Raw genomic sequence first — 24,080 nt, forward strand, 5'->3', positions numbered from 1 at the left:
AAAGCCCAGTGATTTCATTATTCAACACACATGGGAAATGGCTACCTGTATCTAACGGTTTGTCTATACTGAGCAGTAAATTACTCCTGGAGAATTCTGTGCCTTTTTTTTTTTGCTTCCCTGCAGAAAAATGACTTTCTGATGGGGAAGCAAAAGGAAGCCACAAGATTAGTCATGTCACCCTCCCCCGCAGTATGTTTCGGGTGCCCAGGGCAGCCAGCAGAGAGGTAAATCACTGTGGGGCAGGAGGTGGGACTGGGGAAGACTCGGCTGGTGGCTCCTACCCTGCACCGAGCTCAGCTGTTAGTCCCAGCTGGGCTGGGGAGGACGGAACTTCCTCTTCCCCTGCACAGAATCCGGGGCCGGGTCAGACCCTCCCCCAGTTATAGGAAGCTCTGCAAACTACCCCCACCCCCCATGCTTCCTGCACCCATCACTCCTCAGATGCAAGGGGAGGGATCACTGTGCAGGGAAGTGCTCCCCCATCTGCCCAACCCCTGTGCATCCAGGTACCCCATCATACCCAGACCCTTCTGCTGAGCCTCACCCCCTCCCCTGCACTCACTACCCCCCAATGAGCCCCACTCCCTGTCCGTGGACCCCCCCCCCCACTGAGCCCACTCCTGCTGAGCCCCCAACTACCTTCACCTGGACCCCCCCTGCAGAGTCCCATTGCACCCAACCCCCCACCCTAACAAGCCCCTGTACATTCCGATCCCCTCCCCCACTCAGATCCCCAACTGAGCTGCCTGCACCCAGATTGCCCCACACAGAACCATCTCAACCCACACCTGGATCCTGCCACACTAAGCCCCTTCACACTGGGATCCTGCCTTGCTGAGCCTGTCTGCCCGCACCTGGTGTAGAGGGGCAGGGCCCTGGGGTGCTTCTGGGGCAGGCCCAGTCCTTGGATTGTGTCAGAGTTGGGTGCAGCCTTGTCGCTGAGTCCGTGTCCTGGGGGGAAGCTGCGCAGTGACTTCCCACCTCTGTGCAGCCAGTGGCCTGTGCTCCCCAATGCCATGCTGGAGTCTCCATGTTTATTTGACAAATAAAATTTGAAGAATTTTAAAATATTGGGTGCAGAATGTTTAATTTTTTGGCACAGAATGCCCTCAGGAGTAAGGGCAGACTAGAGGGATTTGATGTGTGGTGTTTATCCATGTAGACCCGCTGGTGCATGCTAAAAGTTTCCTACTGCACTTCAATGTAGTGCTGTTTGAGGCAATACTACGTTAACACCCATAAGGGAACATTGCAAAGAGATCACTTGTTTCAGTGTATACTAGTGTAATGAGTAAGACTGTCTACACTACAAATTACTTCAGTATAACTAATGTCACTCTGGGGTATGAATAATCCACACCCTGAGCAACATAAATTACTGACCTGAGCACCAGTATGGACAGCACTAAGGCCTGGTCCCCACTAAGTCCCCACTTCGGACTAAGGTACGCAAATTCAGCTACGTTAATAACGTAGCTGAATTCGAAGTACCTTAGTCCGAACTTACCGCGGTCCAGATGCGGCAGGAAGGCTCTCCCGTCGATGCCGCGTACTCCTCTCGGCGAGCTGGAGTACCGGCGCTGACTGCGAGCACTTCTGGGATCGATTTATCGCGTCTGGTTAAGACTCGATAAATCGATCCCAGAACATCGATTGCGTGCCGCCGGACCCTCCGGTAAGTGAAGACAAGGCCTAAGTCAGCGAGAGAGCTTCTCCCTGTGACCTAGCTACTGCCTCTCGTGGAGGCAGGAGTTAAGTTGATCGGAGAGCTCTCTCTCATTGGCTTAGAGCGTCTTCACCAGAAGTGCTACAGTGGCATAGTTGTGGTGTGGACAGTATAGACTGTCCTATAATATACTGTTACCCTTTTGGCCCAAGCAGCTATTAAAAAATTTGAGGTCTAGTAGGCTGTTCCAGTTGGAAGTAGAAATTGATGGAATCTTGTAATTTTTCTTTTGAAGCAGTTTTGGTGGTGGGGGGGGGGGGGGGGTTGTTTGGCTTAGTACATTCTTTGTAAAAAAAAAACCAACTCCTGTGCCTCTGAACACAGAGGGAATCCAAATAGCAGAAAACCAGTTTCTTTTGTGCAAAGCACCAAGAACACACCTTTTTTATTATTATTTATTTATTTTTAGCCTGCATCTTGACCCAAAAACCTCCCCAGGTTTCTTCCAGGGTCAACCACTGTGCTTTCAGCTGCTCCTTCGGGCAGTCTTCCCCCTCTGTGTGTTCCTGTCTGGCCTCTGTTTCTGTGTGATTGCTTTCCCCACTTACCCAAAAGAACACTCTGCCAAAAGTTCCTGGGTGGGTTCTCAAGTACCTTCTTGTCTTCTTCATCTTAATAGAAGGGAGAGCTCACGCCTGCCCATTTCAATGGGGTTTTAACTCAACCCATAAAAAGGTTTCACCCAGCTCCTTACACACTACGTTATACAAAAAGAAGGCCCTGAAAAACCTATTTTTTGGCATCTACATAACTCAAAAATTCCTAAAAATACTCCCCCGCCCCAAATTTAATGAAGCCCCCCAAAAACCCAAAAGACCTAAATATATTTAAGTGGTTGTTTTGAGAGGTTGACAGAGACCCTGGAAGTGTAAGGGAGCATGGGGATGGAAGAGGGAAACTTTTTTTTTTTTTTTTTTTGCTTTAGATTTTAACAAAATTTTCAATTCCTCATGACCCCACAATTGTCTTTTGCACCCCTCTGAACCCACCAGTTGAGAGAAAGGGGTCTACATAAACAAATGAAATAATATTGTGCATATATTTAAAATAGGCAGAAACTATGGAATAGGGTTGGAGAGAGGGGTCAGAAAGAAAGTAAGGTGCCAGCTCCAACATCGTCTTATTTCATGCAGATTTACAGATTCGTAGACTTAAACACCATAAAGGACCATCTTGATCATCTAGTCTGACCTCCTGCACATTGCTGGCCACAGAACCTCACCCACCCACTTCTATAGTTCAGGTGCACAACATTCTGTACTATACAACCATTAATAAAATAGAACTGGAGCTGCTATGTGCAGAGGAAAAGGGAAAATCAAGATAAGAACCTTGGAATCCCTGTGAGGAAATGGGTGGGGGAAATGGCTTTTTCTTCTCTATTTAAAAGTGCTGTGCTGATGGTAGGGTGCGGGGTCAAGAAGAGGTAAATGACTAGCTAGCAGCATGCTCCCATTGCTGCTTGAATGCCAGCTCCATCCTCAAAGAGCTTTATTAGCATTCTCCTTCCTATTCCGTATGTGCTATGAGTAGAACAGGAAGTGGAGTGAATTGTAAGTGTTTCAGGAGAGGGCTTGGTGTGCGCTTGGGGAGAAACGAGGCCTTTCTAATTGTTTAAAACAAAACAATGCCCCTACGCAGACTGTTTCTGGGGAAAAGGAGGGGCTAAAAGCCACAAGGAGGAAATAGTGGTAGCAGCTGATGTAGTTAATCATAATAGAACAAAAAGTGCAGGGAAACAGACTTGAGATGGGGGGACTTTCTACTGTCCTTGAGACCTGCAGTTCCCTTGGCAGTCTGCATTTACCATTGGAGGATAGGATTAAAATTCAAAATGATTTGGAGAAATGGTCTGAAGTAAATAGGATGAAATTCAATACGGACAAATGCAAAGTACTCCACTTAGGAAGGAACAATCAGTTGCACACATACATAATGGGAAATGAGTGCCTAGGAAGGAGTACTAAGGAAAGGGATCTGAGGGTCATAGTGGCTCACAAGCTAAATGAGTCAACAGTGTAACACTGTTGCAAAAAAGCAAACATCCTTCTGGGATGTATTAGCAGTAGTGTTGTAAGCAAGACATGAGAAGTAATTCTTCCGCTCTACTCCATGCTGATTAGGCCTCAACTGGAGTATTGTGTCCACTTCTGGGTGCCACCTTTCAGGAAAGATGTGGACAAATTGGAGAAAGTCCAGTGAAGAGGAACAAAAATGATTAAAGGTCTAGAAAACATGACCTATGCGGGAAAATTGGAAAAAATTGGGTTTGTTTAGTCTGGAAAAGAGATGACTGAGAGGGGACATCAGTTTTCAAGTACATAAAATGTTGTTACAAGAAGGAGGGAGATGAATTGTTGTTCTTAACCTCTGAGGCTAGGACAAGAAGCAATGGGCTTAAATTTCAGCAAGGGAGGTTTAGGTTGGATGTTAGGAAAAACTTCCTAACTGTCAGGGTGGTTAAGCACTGGAATAAATTTGCCTGGGGAGGTTGTGGAATCTCCATCATTGAGGATTTTTAAGAGCAGGTTAGACAAACAACTGTCAGGGATGGTCTAGATAATACTTAATTCTGCCATGAGCGCAGGGGACTGGACTAGATAACCTCTCAAGGTCCCTTCCAGCCCTATGATTCAGTGATTCACACTCATTGTAAACAATGCTCTGCTTTTGATATGCCTAAAGGAAAAGCTATTTTCAGACTTTTATCCAGCTTCTTGCATTGAGCAGGCAGAGCTGAGACATTCCTTTAGCCTCGCCTGCATTTATTCAGAAAAGCTGGAGATAAGGGAAATCAAAAAATTGGAAATCGGAGGATCCAAACAGGACAGAGTGCAACAGGGGTCTTGGAAACAATATCCGATTCAGAGGCCCACACATAGGGTGTCCCACAGCAGAGGCCCACATTTTAATCCAAACTGGCCCTCTGGATGGCAAGCAAACAGTCCATCTGATCTCAACTATCTGTGGGTCATAGGATGACCAACAGTTCTGTTTCCTACCTTGTCCTTAAGTTATTGCATAATAATGGAGTTCTGCTCTATAAATTATATGTAAGCTTGGAAGGATTAGGTTATCAGTAAATATTGATTTGACTGTGTACACACAAACCAACAAAGTATTTCCATCGATGATGATCAAAATTTACAGATAAGCAAAATAAGAGAAATGTTGCTTGAGAACTTCTTAGTTCAATTTAAGGATATTTACTTGTATGTTTTGATGTGATGTTGACAATTTTGTTTTTAATGGCTAATAAAGCTTTAACTCTTTGATTTTCCATGTCCGTTGTCATTAGTCTGACCTCTCCATAATTTTCGCCCTGTGAACATTTTAATTGATAAAAATTAAAATGCTTAAAAATCATATCCAAAATTAATTTTAAAAAAATCAATCATTAGGCTTGGCAGAAGTTGGGCTTTTTTTATTTTCATCAAGAAAGACACTGAAAAATACAAACAGATAAATGATTTGCAGCCAGTATGTTTCCGAATACTGCATGTATTAGGCTTTATTTCCTCTTCCCCTTAGTTTTTCAACTTCCCCCAGAGAGATCTGTGTATTAATTTTGTAACTATGCTGCAACTAAATGTTGCACTTCCAGGATTGGTCTCCAGAGCAGTTTCTAATATTTCTCCTTTTGCTTGGGTTTGTTTCTCTCCTAGCTGAACTATGTGGTGTCCTGCAGTCACCTAGGACCTTTCTGAGTCCTGGCCCTGTGGTGAAAGTGGTGTTCCATTCTCTTACCCTTGCAGCCTTTGGCATTGAGTACATGGTCTTCAGAGTCCAAGGTATGGTAAGGTGACACCCCCACTGCTAGAGAGAGAGAGAGAGAGAGAGAGATGGCTGGTAGAGAGTGAGCTGAACCATTTGACCTCCAATTCAAACTAACCTAGAAAATTTCAGGACTCTGCTTGCTTCCAGAAGGCAGTGGGGTGGATATAGAATAAGGGACTCTCTTCTGGAGGAACCAATTGAGTTCTTATTGAGCACCAAAATAGAGTTCTTTATTTTACTGAGCCCTATGTGAGAACTTAGAAAAACACAGAATGAAGAAAGCTGGAATGACGCTAAAATGAGCCTTGATATTTCTTTTTACAGAGAACTTAAATAACAAGCAGAAATGTCTTGAATAATGGAAAATAATCACTATTGGTATCAAATTAGTTGGCGGCCCAACTGTTTTGTTTTCCAGATAATTTTAATTTTAAAATGAGGCTTTTTAATTTTCAGCTTTCTTTAGATGGACTTTAGCCTAGGGACCATCTTCTAGAGGCACTCATGTGGTATTGTCTTGGCCATTGGTAGAAGTGTGTTTAAAAGACAGTAGAAAATTGAATCCCAAATTTTACATCCAGTTTCTTTCTAGGGCCAAAGATTGGAAAGACAGTGAAACGTCCCAAGGATGTGAACCAAGAATTGTCACGCTGCAGAGATGTCATTCTCACAGACCTGGAAGGATTGATCCAGTCACCAGGCTATCCCCATGGCTATCCTAATGCCACCAGGTGAAAGTGAACTTGTTTAATCCCGTTTCTTGGAACTCTTAAACTAGGTTCTACAAAACTGTGGATGATCTGGGATTAACAAATGATTTTTTCCACATCTAACTTCTGTATTTCATTTACACATCTTTTGAAAAACTCAACAGGTGCCACAGAAGGCAATTGTGGAACCTGTCTGCCTCTCACATAGAAACATGGTGATCAGAAGGGCTAATGCTGCTACACCCTTTCTAACAATTAGTGGCCAATTCTGGCATCCTTCTGGTAAAATCATTCATCATGTCAGATGGAATGCTGAAAGGGACTCTCCCTCCCTCTCCTCTGGCATAGAATAACTCAGCAAGGTGGTAAAAAGGGCACTCTTGATCAGTTTTATCCCAACCCTTTTTGCAAGGCTTGTCTAGTTCCTAGCCCTTTCTTCCCCCAGCTTTTCCTGTTAAGAGGGAGCAGTGAGTAGGAGTGGTTGCTCAGTGAAGTATTAGGCAGCTAGGAAGCTTCATTGGCATTGGTCCATCTTGTTTCTGAATAAGTGTCATTATTTTATGTACGGTTTCATCAACTGGCTGATAGTTCATTTTATTCATAATTTCTATACCAAAATGGGTTCAAACCAACATCTCCCCCTGGATTAGAATCTCCATTTTGTTGTTTGGGGTTTGTTTTTTAAAACAGACTCAAATTCTTTTCTTTCCTTGTTCCTTCCACCCCATTTTAGTAACAATCCCGTGAAAATGTGAGCCAGTTGTAGGGTGCATGTGATTGGGTGTTAATTTGTTCTTGCCCTGCAGCTGCCACTGGCGAATTGTAGCCCCGTTAAAATCCATTATTCGGCTTGATTTCCTGGCCTTCTGGACTGAAGAGACTTTGTCTGGTTGCCATGGACAACTGATGGTGTATGAAGGATTTGAGCCAAGCAGGGAGTTAATAGGTGAGAGATTTGCTTGTGGTGCTGCTGGAAGAGGAAGAGGGAAACTCTTCCAGTTTTCTTAGCAGACCATTGGGCAATTTACCACACGAAAAGAGGAATTCCAACTGTGTTTCTATTTATACTGACTTTAGGGGAGTGTCTTCTAGCTAGTTCATCATCATTTCTATTTCTAGGAACGATTTCTGTAGTTCCTATTGTAGAGATGGGATTCGTTGGTTGTTTCACTGTTCATGATAAATTTGCCTTAAAGGCAGATGTCAGTCACCAAATTGTTGGCCATTCAATATCTTAGGAACAAATGCACGTTAGCATGTGGAATGTGTCCTATGATGCTTCTCTCAACACTGCTGTGCATGACAGTAAGCAAGTGACAGTTGAACTGGAAATAAATTGCAGCAGATACTATTATGGGGCCCTCAAGGAATTTCTACTAATTATTTATACATTGCCTCAAACAGTTCTGGCCTACAGGGCACCGAAGTGGCTCATTCTCCAATGAACGTGATGCCCTGTGATCGATCCATTGATCTCCACATAAAAATGTGTCTTTTATGAAAACTGTGAAACAAAATAACTTCCAAAGAGACAGTTCCCTCCCTTGTGTGTAACCCTAACAGTCCAAACAGTTAAATAGAAAAGTATCTAAAATCTCATTTGTGCCACAGCATACGACCTCTATGTGTAAGATTATAGGCTCAGTCAATTTTCAACCATCAGAAATGTCTGTCTGAAAGCATTATCTTCCCCAACCCAACCACCACACCCTAATGCTTTTAATGGTTACAGCAAGTGTGTTTTTTACCTCTTTGGTTTTGGTTTGTTTTAGTCAAAGTGCACTTTCTCTGTTGTGAGAAGAACACTGTTTTGTTTATAAGAAGTGTGTACAATAACCTTTGAAATTCTGCTCTATCTTGGCACTGGTCTACACTACAAACATAGGTCGGTGTAACTATGTCACTCAGGAGTGTGGACTTTCCATACCCCCTGAATGACAGTTATACCTACCTAAGCACTATGTGGCTGGGAGGGCTTTTCCCGCTGACATAGCTACCGCTTCTCAGGGCGGTAGAGTACCTATGTCAACTGGAGAAGGTCTCCCGTCGGCATAGGTAGTGTCTCCACTAAAGCTGCACCAGTGCAGCTGCAGCTCTGTAAGTGTAGACAGGCCCCTCAGTCTGTTAATCCGAGTAGAATGAACTCAAGGTGGCTCAACAGACGGAGGTTTCATTTCTCACTGATACGTGAAGGATTTATAGAGGTATAGTTTAAGGTTTCATTTTTCTGAGGTGCGGTATAATAGGTCTGGGTAAAATACAATAGCCTAGCATTGTGCCTTTCGTGGTTATCAGCTGGAATCCTACTACCTGGCAGGTAACTTCTGTGGTGAAATTTCACCCTCTCCTTTAAAGTCTGATGGTCCAGTGGTGACGCTGACCTTCATGTCCAGTGCTGAAGTGGCTACAAACGGGTTTGTTCTGACCTACTCTTTCCATGATCTACAACCTGGTAAGTTGATTACTGATTTGGTTTTGAGTGGAGTATAGAGGAAGGTTATACAAAATGTAAGAGAAAAATACATGCAGGAGAATCTCATGACCATTTATAAAAAGAAAAACCTAAAGAAGAAGCTTTAATAAATGTTCAGACAATATCTGGAAGGTGTAAAGCACTGAGAGAGAGAGAGGCTCCCAACCTATCCATTCCAGAGAGGAGGTTTATTGAGAGTCAGAAATCTGGTTCTAACCTAGTCTCTATTATTTACTAGGTATTGAAGCAATTCACTAAACTTCTGCATCTTCTTTTCCCATCTGTGAAATGAAGGTCACTAATTAACAGCCTGACCAAACTACTGTATCTTCCGGTGACCCCACCCATTCTGCTCTGCGTAAACTACTAACCTCTGTCACCATCCCTACTTGTTGACTTCTTTCACGACCATTCTTTTCCTTTCTCTCTCTTCTTATGCACTGAACTCCCTCCCTGAGCTAGTATGCAAGTTCATAGCTTTCCTCCTTCAAACGCCTCCCTGCACCCCCAAGACTCACTTCTGCTGCACCTACAAGAAACCAGCTAACTCCATACAGCAGTTAAGGTTGGTTAGTTTTTAAAAAGTGATGGATTTAAAAAATTGATTTTTTTTTCATCACTCATCACCTTTCTCTTGTAGCCCTGGATTGGAAGCCCTTTGGGGTAGGGACTGTCATCTTTGTGAGGATAACACCTAGCACATAGTGGGTGCTACTGTCCTACTACGAAGTAACTTTTGATACCCTGGGATCAAAGACATCATAGTTGTGAAAAATTACTGCTTTGTCCCTTAGGATACTACTTCTGTTTTTCATGAAAGCAAATCACTTTGTGACCACAGCAACCTAATCCATCAGTTCTCTCCCCTCCCCCCCATTTGTTATGCCACATAACAAAACAAGCAGAACGTTTTGTCCATGTAAAAGGTCTATCCAATGTAAATATACTATCAGTTCTGGTAAATGAGTTTATCCTTGTAAATTAACAAAACACAATCATATCTTTAAAACTTCTCCTTTTTTTTTAATATTACATATTTGGAAACCATACAGACCTTTTACTGTAAATATAGGGGAACTACCTGTCCCTGTGTCAGAGTATGATTCTTAATGCCTAATCACTCAAGAGTTTGTGTCTACCCATTGAGGCATTCAGAATCCCTAGTTTATTTGTATGGTGAGTTTAACCATTAACGATGAATATGGGAACTCTCTCATTTTAGGTTCTGCATTAGGAAAGTTGAAAGCTGCTGAAAAAGGTAAGATCAGTTCTAGCTCTCTCTGCCAGCTGTGCAGGGAGGGGAGACGCAAACAATCAAACCATAAATAGCTTTTCTAAATGTCTCCTGGATTTTATTTGGAGGAGGGGCTCTGTGGTGGCTAACTTCAATACCAGAACATAGCCAGTAATATAGCCAGCTTAATGCCTTAACAGTTGCCCTTCACTCAGTCTGGGTGATGCTTCCACAGTTCTGTTTCTTTAGTATCAGTTGGCTGCTGCTTTGTTTCTGTTCCTGCATCATGAGTTTCCACACAGGACCAGAGAAGTGTGTTGATAGCCGGAACATAAAGGAATTCTTAGTTAATCTCAAAGTCCGCCTCAACTCCCTCAGATTTTGAGTGATGGGAAAGGAAAAGCAGATAGAGTCCCCCCGTTGCCCTTGCATCCTGGAGTTGTCGCTAAAATGGCTAGGCTGTCATGCCATATGTCACACATCTGGGGGAAGGAACACACTTTTTTTTTTTTTTAAAGCTTGAAAATGTGAACCCTAGTGTGACATCCCGTTTTTCCAGACCCTTCCCCATGTCATTCCCAAAAGCCTGCAGTTCTCCCTCCCTCACTGCCCCACCAAATGTACCCAGCGTTCACTATCCGCTTCATGCCCACCTTAGTCTTAATCTAAATGTGTGTGATGCCAAATTGCTAGTGGTGAAATAACTGAAAGTGACTGTCCTTTCACAACCTACGTACATGAAATGTACAAGCAAAAGGACTTTGGAGAAGCCTGGAGTAAATAAAGAGTAAAATTTATTTTAAAAATAAGTAAATTCCAGCCCTGCAGCCTGCTCTACTCTACTAAATAAAACTGAGGAAATACATCCATTGGCTTCAATGGGCTTAGCCCAGGGATGTTTTTCCAGGTATGAATCTGTCTAATTAGAAATGTTACTCCTATGGCTGAATTGTACTGGTTGTAGGATCTCCGATAGCTTGGCCTTTGGCTCTTCCAGAGTTCAACACACTTCCCAAATGATGGATCCCTTTTCCTTCTTCTAGAACAGCTCTCCTATTTTAAATATACCTGTTAAGGGCACTGTATCAAGCTGTGTGGAGAACTACGTTTGCTGTGCAGGTAGATCTTCGTATCAACAGGAGCTTTGTTCAAGCAGAAACCAATAGAATTTAAGTTCCACTCATAAGTATGCTTGCTTTTGTTGTTAGAAAATCATAGGGGATCAGGATTTTTCCAAAGCTGGGTGGAAAGTTTTGAATGAAACTGTTTTTTTCACACCCCTCCCTCTCCAGCAAAAAACAAACAAACACAAAAAAACAAATTCAGGTTGACTGAGCCCTTTTGTAAACTTGTATAGAATTAACTGAATTGTTTCAGTGGAGATGGGGGAGAAACAAAGAGTTTTGTTTCGACATTGAAAATGACTTCTTTTTGAATTTTGGTTCAATTTTTGCTTTTGATATGCCAAACTCAAAGAAAATGTTTCTCTAACAAAATGCTTCCATTGACTTAAAAAAAAAAAAAAATTCTCTTCATCTCCCAGTGATCCAAAAAAACCCCAATCAGTTGTTTGTACAGCTCTAGCATTTTCAGACCATTTTTAATGGATGTTAGAGAAGACAGAATTCTGTCAGGGCAAAATCTCAACCACTGAAACTCTCATTTTTATCTTTAAGGGTGTCTAGTCTTGGATCTAATTCCAGTTGGATCTGCTGAGATAACATCTCCTAATTACCCCAACACTTATCCCAACATGCTGAACTGCACGTGGACAGTTTATTCCATTTCAGGAAATAGGTTGAAAGCTGTGATCAGAGACTTGGTAACAGAGAATGCAAGAGATTGCATTTGGGACTCTTTGAACATCTATGATGGCCCAAATCACTCTTCAGGGCTGCTCGGTAGGTTGATCTCTCTCTCTCCTGCCTTGTCTCAGGGAAGTTGGCCAACATATGATGTGGGGACAATCTCTGTATGTGGGGAACTAAACAAAGTGAAGGAGAGGAAAATGTGAGTTACAAAGGTAATGAGTGCTTCCCAAATTGTTCTACAATTCTTATTGGGTGCGGACTGGGATGGACTCTGAAGAAATTTTGAACTCTGACTCCTCTCTTGAACTATTTGTGGGGGTAACAGTAAGAGGGAGCTGCTGTCTCATACTATCTTTCTCTTTCCACTGTTCCTTTCCTCAGTCTTGTGTATCTTACGACCTGCTGCACTATATTCTATTTGTGCATCTGATCTAATATGCAATTCATGGACAGATACTACTCCTTTGTTTTGAATAGTGAAGGTAGTCTTACTGTTTGGGCATAAACCGAGTAGGATTGCTTTAGAATGTAAGAGTCTCCTTTTCTTGAGTATGGCTCTTTTTTTAATTCTGTGGCTTTGACAGAGGACCTTTAAAGGCTGAAGCTGATAGTTTGATAATTAAGGAAGCACGGTGTCTTGTGAAACACAACTATATGGAGGACTTTGTCAAAGCTTTTCCTCAGACAGTTTACTAACAAATGGCCCAGAGCATCTCACAACTGAATATTCTTGGGAGGAGAAAAATATTTTCACCCTCTTCAGGAAGGATATTAAAATACTCCTGTACTTAAAGTATTATCACCACATACTGTAGCAGTAGACTTAGCCTGGAGCACTCAGACATTGAGTGACTTTGGGCAAATCATTTAAGATCCTAGCAAAGCTAGCAAAAGAGCTGTAAGTGGACCCCTGCCCCAGGAATCTTCATTGTCATTATAACGTTTTGACATATACCTAATTGGCCTGGGTTTTATTTTTAAAAAATGTGGCTGCCCTAGCAATAAGTTTAGCACAATTTGACAAACAAATTTGCTTTGTCACTCTGTAAGTGTTCACCTCTTTGTAATTTGCAGCTAGTTTATGTGGCCAAAAAAAGTCTCTCAGCCTGTTATCAAGCAGCAGCTACCTGACTCTACATTTCAAGACGGACAGGTCTGTGGGGAACAGAGGCTTTAAAATTCTGTTTGAAGAGGTGAATCAGTGGCCAGCACAGAAGAGTAGGAGTGGCATAGAACTTGAAAGCAAATGTAAGTAATGTTTTGTAGGTCTTTCTCTCTCCCAGTCCAAATAGCCTTCTTGTGCCTAAATAGTAGTAGAGGTCTCAAGGAAGGGAAACTTGAATGTACACAACTCTGTTGAGGTGACCTGTCTCCTGAAGGAATCATCCTACACTCAGCTGAGGATGCCATGATGGCCAGTTTTCATTCTTAGCTATGGACTTGGTTGTTAATTGTACTACTAGAGGTATGTTGCTGGGGTGTTGATTTTCAGGCCTCTGCATAATTCCAGTCATGAGTGGATCAAATAGCAATATTCTTACTGAATTAATGTACGAGGCAGAACACTGGATCATAACCACATTCTCCCTCCATTAAGGTAACATACCTAATTGGACTTTTGTATGGTTCTGACCACCGCACCAAAGGCTTAACTGAAAGAATGGTTCTCTAGATGCTGATTGCACCCACAAGAACCAATAAACTCTTCCATGACTGATCATGTCTCTTTGACAAGAACTCATCCAACAATTCTTACTAAAAGGATGTGTCCTCTCCTGTGGCTCTGGATGCAGGCCAGAGGTGTCTGTCACAAAGCTGTGTGACCCAAAGGTTAGTTCCATAGGTGCTGGAACTAGGAGTGCGGGGGGTGCAGTAGCACCCCCTTGCTTGAAGTGGTTTCCATCATATACAGGGTTTACAGTTTTGTTCAATAGCTTTCAGCACCACCTCTATAAAAATGGTTCCAGCACTACTGACCTGTGGAATGTTCCAGAATATCTTCCACAGAGATCCAAAAAAGAGGCTCTAATGCACCTTGTCCATTACTGTTCTTGATAATTTCCTCCACTACACTTGCACTGCCAATGAAAACAGCTTGACAAGGAATTTTTTAATTAACTGTCTTTCCCTTCAATTTCTCACAGGTCCACCTACTAAGTTAACAGCTTCTGAGGAAAGTAAATATTGTTCATTTAAGGTTTCAATTATCTCGTCTCTCTCACACCAGCCCCTCCCACAGTAAACACCTTTTGGAAAATTAATGGTGTGGGAAGCAGATGATTCACCCAGTTTTTCAGGCTCTCCCCTCTTAATCCTACCAGATGTACTTTGGGGATCTTGGAACTCTTGATAGGGTTGTTTCTTCTGTTTGAGCACATGTCTGATATTTCACTGTCTGGATTTTTATGCATGTTTGGCTTTGTCAAGCTATGACCAGTAAAATATGACTAACCAAATTAAACCAATTCCAGACAAATGTGGCATTCCAGTGGTGGATCCATTCCCAGTGGACAAGTCTGAGATGAATGTGAAAGCAGTCAGTGAAGAGCCAGGCAAGCCAAGGGTGGTTGGGGGCAGCCCAGCACTTCAAATGTCCTGGCCCTGGCTGGTCAGTCTACAATACGAGAATGAGCACTTCTGTGGAGGCTCTCTGATTGCTGAGAAGTGGGTCCTAACAGCTGGACACTGTAACTTCAGGTGGGCAAAGTCTTTAACCCTTACACCATCACAGTGGAGCGTGCTAGCCTGCAGATTTTGGCAGCCTCCAAATCATTGTTGCTCCCTGACAAGCAAAACCACTTCATACTACTTGCTTCACAACTGTCCCAGAAGTGTGTATTTACCACCTCCTCCTCCCTGCTGCTACAGCCCTTTTGAAAAACCCCAGACAGACACACATTCCTCCTTCTCCTCAAAACATACAATTTCCAGGGGTCTTCCATCAGGGCACTTGGTGGATACTAAGGTTTAATTCATCTTGGTTATTGGGTGACCAGTGTAATCACCCCCACTATCAGTGAAAATATCCTCCTAAAATAACTTCTACTGGCACTAATAGGTCTCTACACAGGTTTGCTTCTACATATATTATAGTATGACTAGCCTAGTGTGGTGCCTCTACCAGCCCAAGCCAAAGAGTTAATTATTACACTACATTTGAGGGTTAACTTAACTTGATGTATGCCCTGGTATCTCTTCACTATTCAGTGGTAGTGAGATTGTGGCAGTTGCACCAGTATTTCATACAAAAGCATTGAGCTGAATTGTCTGACACGACTCCGTAACAGAGAGAGATGCAGAATGATTCTTGTGTAAGGGGACTGTTGCCCCCTTACTAACATTCAGTGGGGTGTTTTGGTTGGCTAGCTCCCAGCACTAAAAGGGGAAGGGTCGATGGCAAATCAGGAGCCTGAGACTGACAGTCCCCAGGGGCAATGGGGAGAGGCCAATGCTCCAGATCAGCCTGATTGACAGGGCGGGCAGGCTAATCAGAGAGTCAGGAGGCCGGGGGGGTCCCGTCCTCTGTGTGAACTGGAATGGCCTGAGTCAGACAGAGGGGGGCCGAGCTAAGGAGAGAGCAGGGGCCCGAGCTAAGCTGTTGGAAGCAGAGCTGCAGCCCCAAAGCCAGAGCACAGCCCAGAGAGCAGAGCTGCCCTGGGAGCAGAGCTGTAGCAACCAGAGCCAGAGGGGCCAGAGAAGCAGCCCAGGGAGCTGAAGGCAGAGCAGCAGCAGCCGTGCTGAGGCCGAGTGGAGCTGGAGCTGGGGCTGGGGCAGTCCGGAGCTGGGGCTGGGGCAGTCTGGAGCCGTGTGCAGTCCGAGTGTGGTGAGCAGCTGGGGAGAGTGAGGGGGACCCTGGGCAGTGGGCCCAGCACAGGGAGACGCCTCAGCCAAGAGGCCTTGCAAGCCAAACTTGCAGGGGGATCATAACCCCGACCGGGCGGGGGCGACGCTGGGAAAAAGGGTCCTGCCACCTAGAGCCTGAGAGCGTGTGGCCACCACCGGAGCAAGTGTCCAACCCACAGCGTCCCTGCAGCACAGACAGGGCCTGAGAAGCAGGCCTGGGACCTACAAGGAACAGACTGAACTGCCCTGACGTTCCAGAGACACTGTTTCTAATGTTCCCTGCCACAGAGCAGGGTGATGTGTTTTCCTCTAACCTTTCCCATTTTTCCTTATTCTTTTTTAAAATTAATTGTTAATTAAACAACTTGTATTTGCTTTAAATTGTATGAAATGATCAGTGGGTCAGGGAGGTGCCCAGTGCAGAGAGAGTACCCCGGAGTGGGGACACCCTAGCCCCTGTCCTGGGTGACCACTGCAGGGTTGGGGGTTGAGCCCCCCAGGAATCCTGGGCCCAGCCTTGTCGGGGTTTATGAGGACTCTGCCAGACAGGAGAGTGGAAGGGGAGTCCTCAAGGGCAGGGAGGCCTCTGGGTAAAGGAAGTGGGAGTGAGGACTCTGATCCTTTCGCTAGCCCACTTCACCGGGGTAGTGCAGAAGCCAGGAAAGTTCCCCACAATAGTGGGACCATTCCCCCGCTTACATTGGAAAGGTTTGGCACACTTGTTGTGTGGCCTGAATATTTGTGTCAATGTAGACTTCCACAGAACTAGAATCCAGTTCCTGCTATAGTGATTAGTGTCACAAAACTGAGTTTCGAGAATACTGGACTGCCTTGTTTAAAAGTACACGTGAACAGTAATGCAAACGTTTTGGAAACGGAAGGTTGAGCTCTCCGTATTTATTTACAATATGGTAACTTCTGATTGTTTTGGGTAGAATTTTCAAAAGCATCTGTGTGACTTAGTAGCAGAAGTCCCCTTGAAAACCAATCTGATAATAATAATAATAATAAATGGAGATATCCTATCTCCTAGAACTGGAAGGGACCTTGAAAGGTCATTGAGTCCAGCCCCCTGCCTTCACTAGCAGGACCAAGTACTGATTTTGCCCCAGATGTGGCCCCCTCAAGGATTGAACTCTCAACCCTGGGTTTAGCAGGCCAATGCTCAAACCACTGAGCTATCTCTCCCCCCTTAGAAAAAAATAAATTAATGGAGATATCCCATCTCCTAGATTTATGCTTCAAAGTCACACAGGTGCTTTTGAAAATCTCACCCATTATCTTAAGTAGAATTTTATGCCAGTTTTGTTTTCTTAACTGAACTGAAAATGTGTTCTGTTTTTCCTTGCCCAGTGCTCAGACAGACAGGATAGTTCTGGGGAAAACCTATTTGTTGCCAAACCTAAAAGGCAACAACCCTGTCCTTGTGAAAGCTGTGCACACGCACTATAACTTCAGTGGATTTCCTTCCAGCAATGACCTCTCTCTCTTGGAACTGGAGAAACCCATCAAACTCGGTACTATCTGGAGTCCAGTTTTTGTACTACAACTCTAGCTGTGTCTAAGTATGTGGTGCGGGATTGGCATGCTCCATTGAAAAGGTTCTGATCCAAGACATGCTGTCTGATACATATATGTAATAACATAGCTCTGTTCTCTTCAGTAGCCATTAGGACTCCACTACTATCTGGATAAGCTCATGCGGAACCTGATCCAAAGCCCAGGGAAGTCAGTGGAAAGTCTCCCGTATTTAAAATAGTATTTAAAATACTAAATTTAGAAGAACCAAGAGTAGGTACATAATTTCCATTATGAGGCCCTTCCTTTTTCTCACTGCATAAAGATTTGTGTGTATAACTCTCTGGCACTGACAGGCACATATACCTCTTTCTTTTGAAGCAAAGTATATTGCTTTGAACAAAGTATCTTGTTTGACAAAGCAAGTTAGCAGTGTTCAGAATTTAAAGGAATAGTGTGTTTCTTTACCACTCTACAAAATATCATCTTAGCTGTGTATATAGGGACAGTCAGAGAATATCCGTCCATGGTTAAACTTAGATTTAATTCATGAGTAGGGGTGTTTGTTCCAAAAAATACTAATGTTACAGCTTGGTCAACAACATATTGGTGGAATAGAAACGTGGTGTAAACGAAGTTAGTGCCCGCTAATACTGAACTTTGAGTGAACCATAGACACTGCTGTACACCCTCTTTGTGTGCTGTTGCTAATGCAGATCAAGCACCTCTTTCCCTCAATCCATTGAATCACTGTGTAGCTAGGGGGAGATTGGTCCACTGGTGAAGGTTTTTTTGTGACTTGCTTGCATGACAGGATTAATTGTGACTGACTTAGGAGTGTGCACTTGCTTGAGTTCTGCAGGAAGCCTAATTAAAAGTCTCCAACTTGGCTTCTCTGTCAGTGTTTCAGAAGTCTGTCTCCCTCCCACCTTCTTTATCAGACCAAAGTAAAGTGATGTCAGCCATATTGTGGTATGGTCACTAGGCAGAGACTTAAATATTGTGAAAGACCCATATTTCATGTAATTGTGACTCTTTAAAATGGTTCTCTCAGGCATTCAAACAGTCTGTGGGGAAAACCTAAACAATACTAGAGCCCATATGGTGCTCTGATTTGTTTCCTGGGATACTGGATTGTTTGGTTTTGGGGAAAGTGGTGACTAGGAGAAAAGGGGGTTAGAAAAACTGGAGATGGGTTAAATAAAAAAAGGGAAGCTATACCAAATACCGACCTGATTCTCTTCTACTCAGGAGACTCTATAGCAATAATTTGCTTACCAGATAGGGATGAAGAAATAAGCATTGATGCAAGATGCTTAACGGCAGGATGGGGAGCAACAGAACCGGGCAGTAAGTACATGTTACTTTTCTAATATTAAAGAAAACCTATGAAGTCCAGAGACTTGAGAGCTTAGCTGCTTGTTGCCTTCTAAACTCAGTTCACTTTTTGTTTCCAATATTGCCCCAATGTGTGACACATTTTCCAAACCAAAAAGAAGGTGTAGTGACTTTCCCAAAAAAGCTCACTCTATTAAAACATAGGATAGGGAAAGGGTAACAACAAACTTTAATGTGGTGAGACAACTTTCATGGTATCTAGATACCTCTTTGATCTCCTTGACCCTTGTCAATTGGTACATTGGTTGTGTTAGATCTCCACTTGGGGGTGGAGGAGCTGGTGTTAAACCCCTAATTACTCCTGAATGATAGTACAAGAGGACCAGGAAAGTTGTTTGTTTTTTTTTTTTGTGGGGGGGGGGTTCCACTGACTTTTTCCTGGCAAGTGTTTGTTAACATACTCAGTGTTCTGTTGGTTCACTGCATGCATGTGTAACTGAGCTCCAGGAGAGTGGGGCTTTGTCCCCATTCAACGACTGGTCCATATAGTGCTTCCAGTGAATGGACTTAATTCGTGCTTTAGCTCAGCTGACCCTCAGCTATAATTTTAGCTCTCAGGGTCCAGGGTTCAAACCCTGCTGATGACACAGGTGCAGTGAGTTATACCTGGCTGTGTGAATGGAGGGGAATTCTTTTTCTCTGAAGACATGCATGGAATCTCATTCTATGCAATGTGTTAAATGTGCATATGAAATGATGATGCAAGGTTCTAAAATTGTGTGTAAATGGAAATAATTTCTGCAATAGTAATCCCCAAATTGTAGTGTCAAGAGATGCCTGGCATGGCTGAAGAGGTTAGAGGATAACTGACATAGTACACGTCTTAAATATGTAACCTCTTGTCATCCTGCCTCAATGGCACATCTCCATGCATTCCTTTGTTTTCACTAGAGGATGAATACTCCATCAGGCTGCAGCAGACAAATATACCTCTCCTCTCCAACGAGGCCTGTGTGAGCTACTGGGGACAGGATATTAAAAATACCAACATTTGTGGTGGAGCTGCTGGAGCAACTGCTTGCTCGGTACGGCCCTGGAGGCGGGATATGAATACTTGCTTTCCAAGCTACTACTGGTGGCAAAAATGTAGCTACATAATGGGCTCCTGGGCACTGCTAATATATCATTGAAGGTCAGAGTTTGAAACAGGACCCTTGTAACTCAGCTGATCTAAATATTTGTGAGCTGATTATAAAACCGTTTTTACTCTCTAGTAGCAGCAAGTAACTTTTTTTTTTTCTTTCCTCTTTACAGGGAGATTCTGGAGGGCCACTGATATGCATAATAAATGGCTATTATAAGCTGATCGGTGTTGTGAGCTGGGGCAGTGATAATTGCCATCCAAAGTCACCAACGGTTTATACCAGAATTTCTGCCTACAGGGATTGGATTTCCTCAGTCACTAATGGAAAAGTGTGATTGCTGAACTGAACTCTTAATTATTCCTTTTTAAATGGGGAGGAATGTGTGTAATATGCCTGGTAAAAATACCCAATAAATATGGCAGCATCTGTCACATACCCTGATTTTCTTTAAACATTTAAAGTGACTCTATCTCAGCTGTCTTCTTCTAATGGTAAATCTAACACTCTGGCAACTCTAGCATGAAAAATCCATCTCCCAAAAGGTGTATGTACATGAATACACATCTCTCCTTATATGGTTAGCATTGCCATTATTAGGGCCAAATTCTCTGCTGGTTTAAATTAGTGCAGTTCTTCTGAAGTCAAGAGCTGCATTAATGTACAAACAATGTGTTTGTTTATAAATAAATAATAAAAGCCACATTTTTATATATAATATATGTGTGTGTGACAAAGTTCCTCCTCTATCTTGGTGGGTCCTGCGCTTATTGGTGGATTTTCTTGCCTCAGAGATTCACCATGTGGGTTGGGGAACAGCCCAGAGACCTTCCCCTCTGGAAGAACCCACAGTCCAGGTCAATTGGGAGGTTTGGGGGGAACCCAGGCACGCCCTCTACTCCAGGTTCCAGCCCAGGGCCCTGTGGACTGCAGCTGTCTATAATGCCTCCTGGAACAGCTGCATGACTGCTACAACTCCCTGGGCTACTTCCCCATGGCCTCCTCCAAACACCTTCCTTATTCTCACCACAGGACCTTCCTACTGGTGTCTGATAACGCTTGTGCTCCTCAGTCCTCCAGCAGCACACCCTCACCCTCACCCTCTCCCTCTCCCTCTCAGCTCCTTGCGCCTCTTGCTCCCAGCTCCTCACATTCACACCACAAACTGAAGTGAGCTCCTTTTAAAACCCAGGTGCCCTGATTAGCCTGCCTTAATTGATTCTAGCAGCTTCTTCTTAATTGGCTCTAGGTGTCCTAATTAGCCTGCCTGCCTTAACTGGTTCTAGCAGGTTCCTGATTACTGTAGTGCAGCCCCTGCTCTCGTCACTCAGGGAACAGAAAACTACTCATCCAGTGACCCAGTATATTTGCCCTCTACCAGACTCCTGTACCCCACTGGTCTGGGTCTGTCACAATATATATATATTTATTTAGCATGGCAATGTTCAGCTGTTGCGTTGACCACTCCCATAACTTTTAGATCCACTATTCCCAAAAGAATAGTACAGACCAGCTGTTCAGATTCAGTTCAGGATCACCACTGTACTTAACACACTGCTCTTAGTCTTATTGAAACGAAGGGCCTTGTCTGGTAGAAGTAAAAGTGGAGATAATGAAGAAGCATCTTGACCAGCTGTTCCAGGGTAAAGGTGCCAAGAAAAGGTGGGAAAAGCACAGACATGAAAGCTGGTGACCATGTCCCTTCCCAGTCATTACTATTCATGGGAAGATGATGTAAATGAAAACCCTGTAGAAGGTAAACCACAACAACCCAATGAGGAACTGAAATTGGAACAAGAGTGTGGTGTACCTCCTGCTGCTACTGGTCTTGTCCCCCATGACCGCCCACTTCAGTGGCCATGCTGGGTGGTGCAAGGTTGGTTTGGCAATTGGAGGGAATCAGTTGTCAGCAACTGTAACAGGATATGAGGTGCAGCTCTATGGCTGTTTGTTTTGGGGTTTTTTAATTCTTCAAGTTGTGAGAGGATGGGGTGGATCTGCTCCATTTACCAGGGAGTTTTTCTCCTCTCATAAACCCTTTATATAGGGGAGGGAAGGGGACTAAGAAAGAATTACCTTGGCAGGGAAGGATCTGTGAAGGAAGAGGATCCGGAGATCTCTAAAATACAAGCTTCCACCCCCTTCTCTGTGTTAAAGGTAAGGATGACTAGTTGGAAGAAATTACTGCAGGTAGATAGCATCAAGACACTTCATTTCGCTAACAGGCTTTTGTTTCTGTATTGAGAAGTCTGTTTCTTGCTTTGTTAGTTTTAAGATTAAGTTAAATAGATTCATGAACTCGTGTTCTTGCATCAAACTTACATCTTCAGTGTGTTTTCTGTGCATGCCTCTTGTCTCTGATAGTGCATCTTCATTGTCCCACACAGTGCTAAATGCTCATCCTGTCAGATGCTTCCAGCCATGCCATACATGCAGCCCTCCCACACCACTAAAAATAAGTATTAAAAACTACTACTACTGAAAAGAGTAGTGTGTGAGTAAGACACAACTAGGCCTTTGTCTGACTGCTGTCTGTACCACCAATGCCAAACATTTAAAAAATCATGAGTCAGGCCCTCTCAAAATTGTGAGATTGGCTTAAAAAACCCAATACATTTAAGGCTCTTTATTTGCCTTGTGGTTTTTAGGATTCATGTTTTTAGCCCTTGTAGTTAGGGAGAAAAGCTCAGGAAAAAAACCTTCCCCTTCAAAAGCTGAGATTCTTACAGTAACATGACTCTGGGGCATTAAAGTTTCCTATTGGGGGGGGTTATCTCTAAAATCATGAGTAGACCATATTGTGTGCTCCGACACTACTAGAGGTCTCCTGTCTGTAGAGGCAGCTGCCATCTTGGGGACAAAAGGTGAGACAATGTGTTATAGAAGAAAAATGCCCTGTTCACACGCTCTCATGGAGATTTCCTGGAGACTTGACTTTTCTGTTTTGATTTCTTATTTTCCCTTCACCTACAAGAAAGTAATTTAGACAAGTTACATGGTTGCTTTGTGTATATCAAAATAACACTGAACTTCAGAAGTTTCCGAGAGATTTCTGAATGACTGGTTTAGATTGATGCTTATTGATTCTGAAGTCAGATCACTTGCTTCCAAATTCCAAAACATACATGGAGAGCATGTGATTCTGACAAGGGGTCCATAAAGGACAGCAGCTTACACTCCTTTTTGCACAAAATTTTCAGATGCAAAGAGACATGGTGTTAATCACTTCTACTGGAAGGGAGGGGATTTTAATTTTTCTTTCACTTCAGCATATGTCCTGCTCCTTGGATCATAAAGTCATGTGACTTTACAAAAGTCCCTCTGAATACTTTCACTAGCTAGGAGGTAAGCCAGCTCTCCTTGGCCAGTGCTGAGCTCAGATGCCTTCTTGGCTGTTATCGGTAGCTGCAGTTTGAGGAAACAAGACACCTAGTATGGTGAGAGACTTCTTAGAAATACCTAACCAAATAGCTGTTTTCTCCTGAAGAAAGTAAATAGGAACAACTGGAAGCTGTGGAAGTGACCTACTAGATACTCAAGGTTCCTGCTCAATATTCAGGATCCTGGACCTGTTCCTTTTTAATGTTCCAGGTGGCTTGTTCTCTGTGTGTGTGTGTGTGTGTGTGTGTGTGTGTGTGTGTGTGTGTGTGTGTTTATTTGTAAGACAAAGGCCTTATAGGACTGACTTTTTTTTTTTTTAAAGACTCAGAATAATTAAAAGAACACTGTATAGACCTACAAATTAACAGATCAATATGTTTTTGAAACAAATTACTTGGAAAATAATTTATTCTCTTCCTTACTAGCCAGGACCTGAGTTCAGGACTCTAGATTTCCCTTACTTTAGCTTCCTATTTACACCTAAAGGAAAGGTAAGGAAGACACACAAATGATCTGATCTTCAGAGATGTTGAGCACCTACCACTCTCATTGAATTCAGTGGGATTATTCGCATGAGTAACTTTTGGCCAGAAAAGAAGCTAGTGTGCTGAATTGGAAGCTGACATACAAGCGGGCGGTCGGGAGAGAACCCTCTTCTGTTTGTGAAAATAGTAAGTTCTTGGTTGAAAGGTTTGGTTTGGTGTCTGTATGTAAGACTGTGTGTGTGTATTTATATATACACATACACACCCATTTCCTCCCTTGTTAACTATATTAGATACACTGCCAAGTTTAGAGCAGAATTGAAAGCTATTCTCTCCGTACAACGTCTTTTTGAATGCAGCTGATGGACAAGGAATTTTATCTGAAGGAATACTGCAGCCTTACTTATGCTTTCTCTCCTCCAAACCTGCTTGCTGCAGTTTTAATGCCTAGTCATTTCTCACCCTTTTAAACCATGCCGTTTTTCACCAAGGCTATTTTCCTGTTACGCTTAGGATAAAAAAATTCCAAAACACCTATGTAACTTTGGAGCTTGCACCCCATTTTCAAATGTGACTTTAAATGATGTAGGAGCCTAAGTCACTTCTGAAAACAGGGTTTAAGCCCCAAAGTCGCTTAGA

General features: G+C 43.2%; 1 protein-coding gene across 1 annotated transcript in view; it reads left to right on the top strand.

Moving 5' to 3' along the window:
- The window catches only part of OVCH1 (ovochymase 1), a 46,725-nt gene extending 26,718 nt beyond the window's left edge, over positions 1 to 20,007 (top strand). Inside the window, exons 19-30 of the mRNA XM_054034761.1 lie at positions 5,395 to 5,520; positions 6,099 to 6,237; positions 7,023 to 7,162; positions 8,534 to 8,668; positions 9,912 to 9,947; positions 11,600 to 11,824; positions 12,809 to 12,982; positions 14,206 to 14,431; positions 16,931 to 17,094; positions 18,347 to 18,445; positions 19,385 to 19,518; positions 19,748 to 20,007. Coding sequence (XP_053890736.1) covers positions 5,395 to 5,520; positions 6,099 to 6,237; positions 7,023 to 7,162; positions 8,534 to 8,668; positions 9,912 to 9,947; positions 11,600 to 11,824; positions 12,809 to 12,982; positions 14,206 to 14,431; positions 16,931 to 17,094; positions 18,347 to 18,445; positions 19,385 to 19,518; positions 19,748 to 19,912 — 1,763 coding nt within the window. The 3' untranslated portion in view covers positions 19,913 to 20,007. The remainder of the gene's footprint in view (positions 1 to 5,394; positions 5,521 to 6,098; positions 6,238 to 7,022; positions 7,163 to 8,533; positions 8,669 to 9,911; positions 9,948 to 11,599; positions 11,825 to 12,808; positions 12,983 to 14,205; positions 14,432 to 16,930; positions 17,095 to 18,346; positions 18,446 to 19,384; positions 19,519 to 19,747) is intronic.
- The last annotated feature ends 4,073 nt before the right edge of the window (positions 20,008 to 24,080 follow it).

This window comes from Malaclemys terrapin, chromosome 1, assembly GCF_027887155.1.
Source record: "Malaclemys terrapin pileata isolate rMalTer1 chromosome 1, rMalTer1.hap1, whole genome shotgun sequence".
Lineage (NCBI taxonomy): Eukaryota > Metazoa > Chordata > Testudines > Emydidae > Malaclemys > Malaclemys terrapin.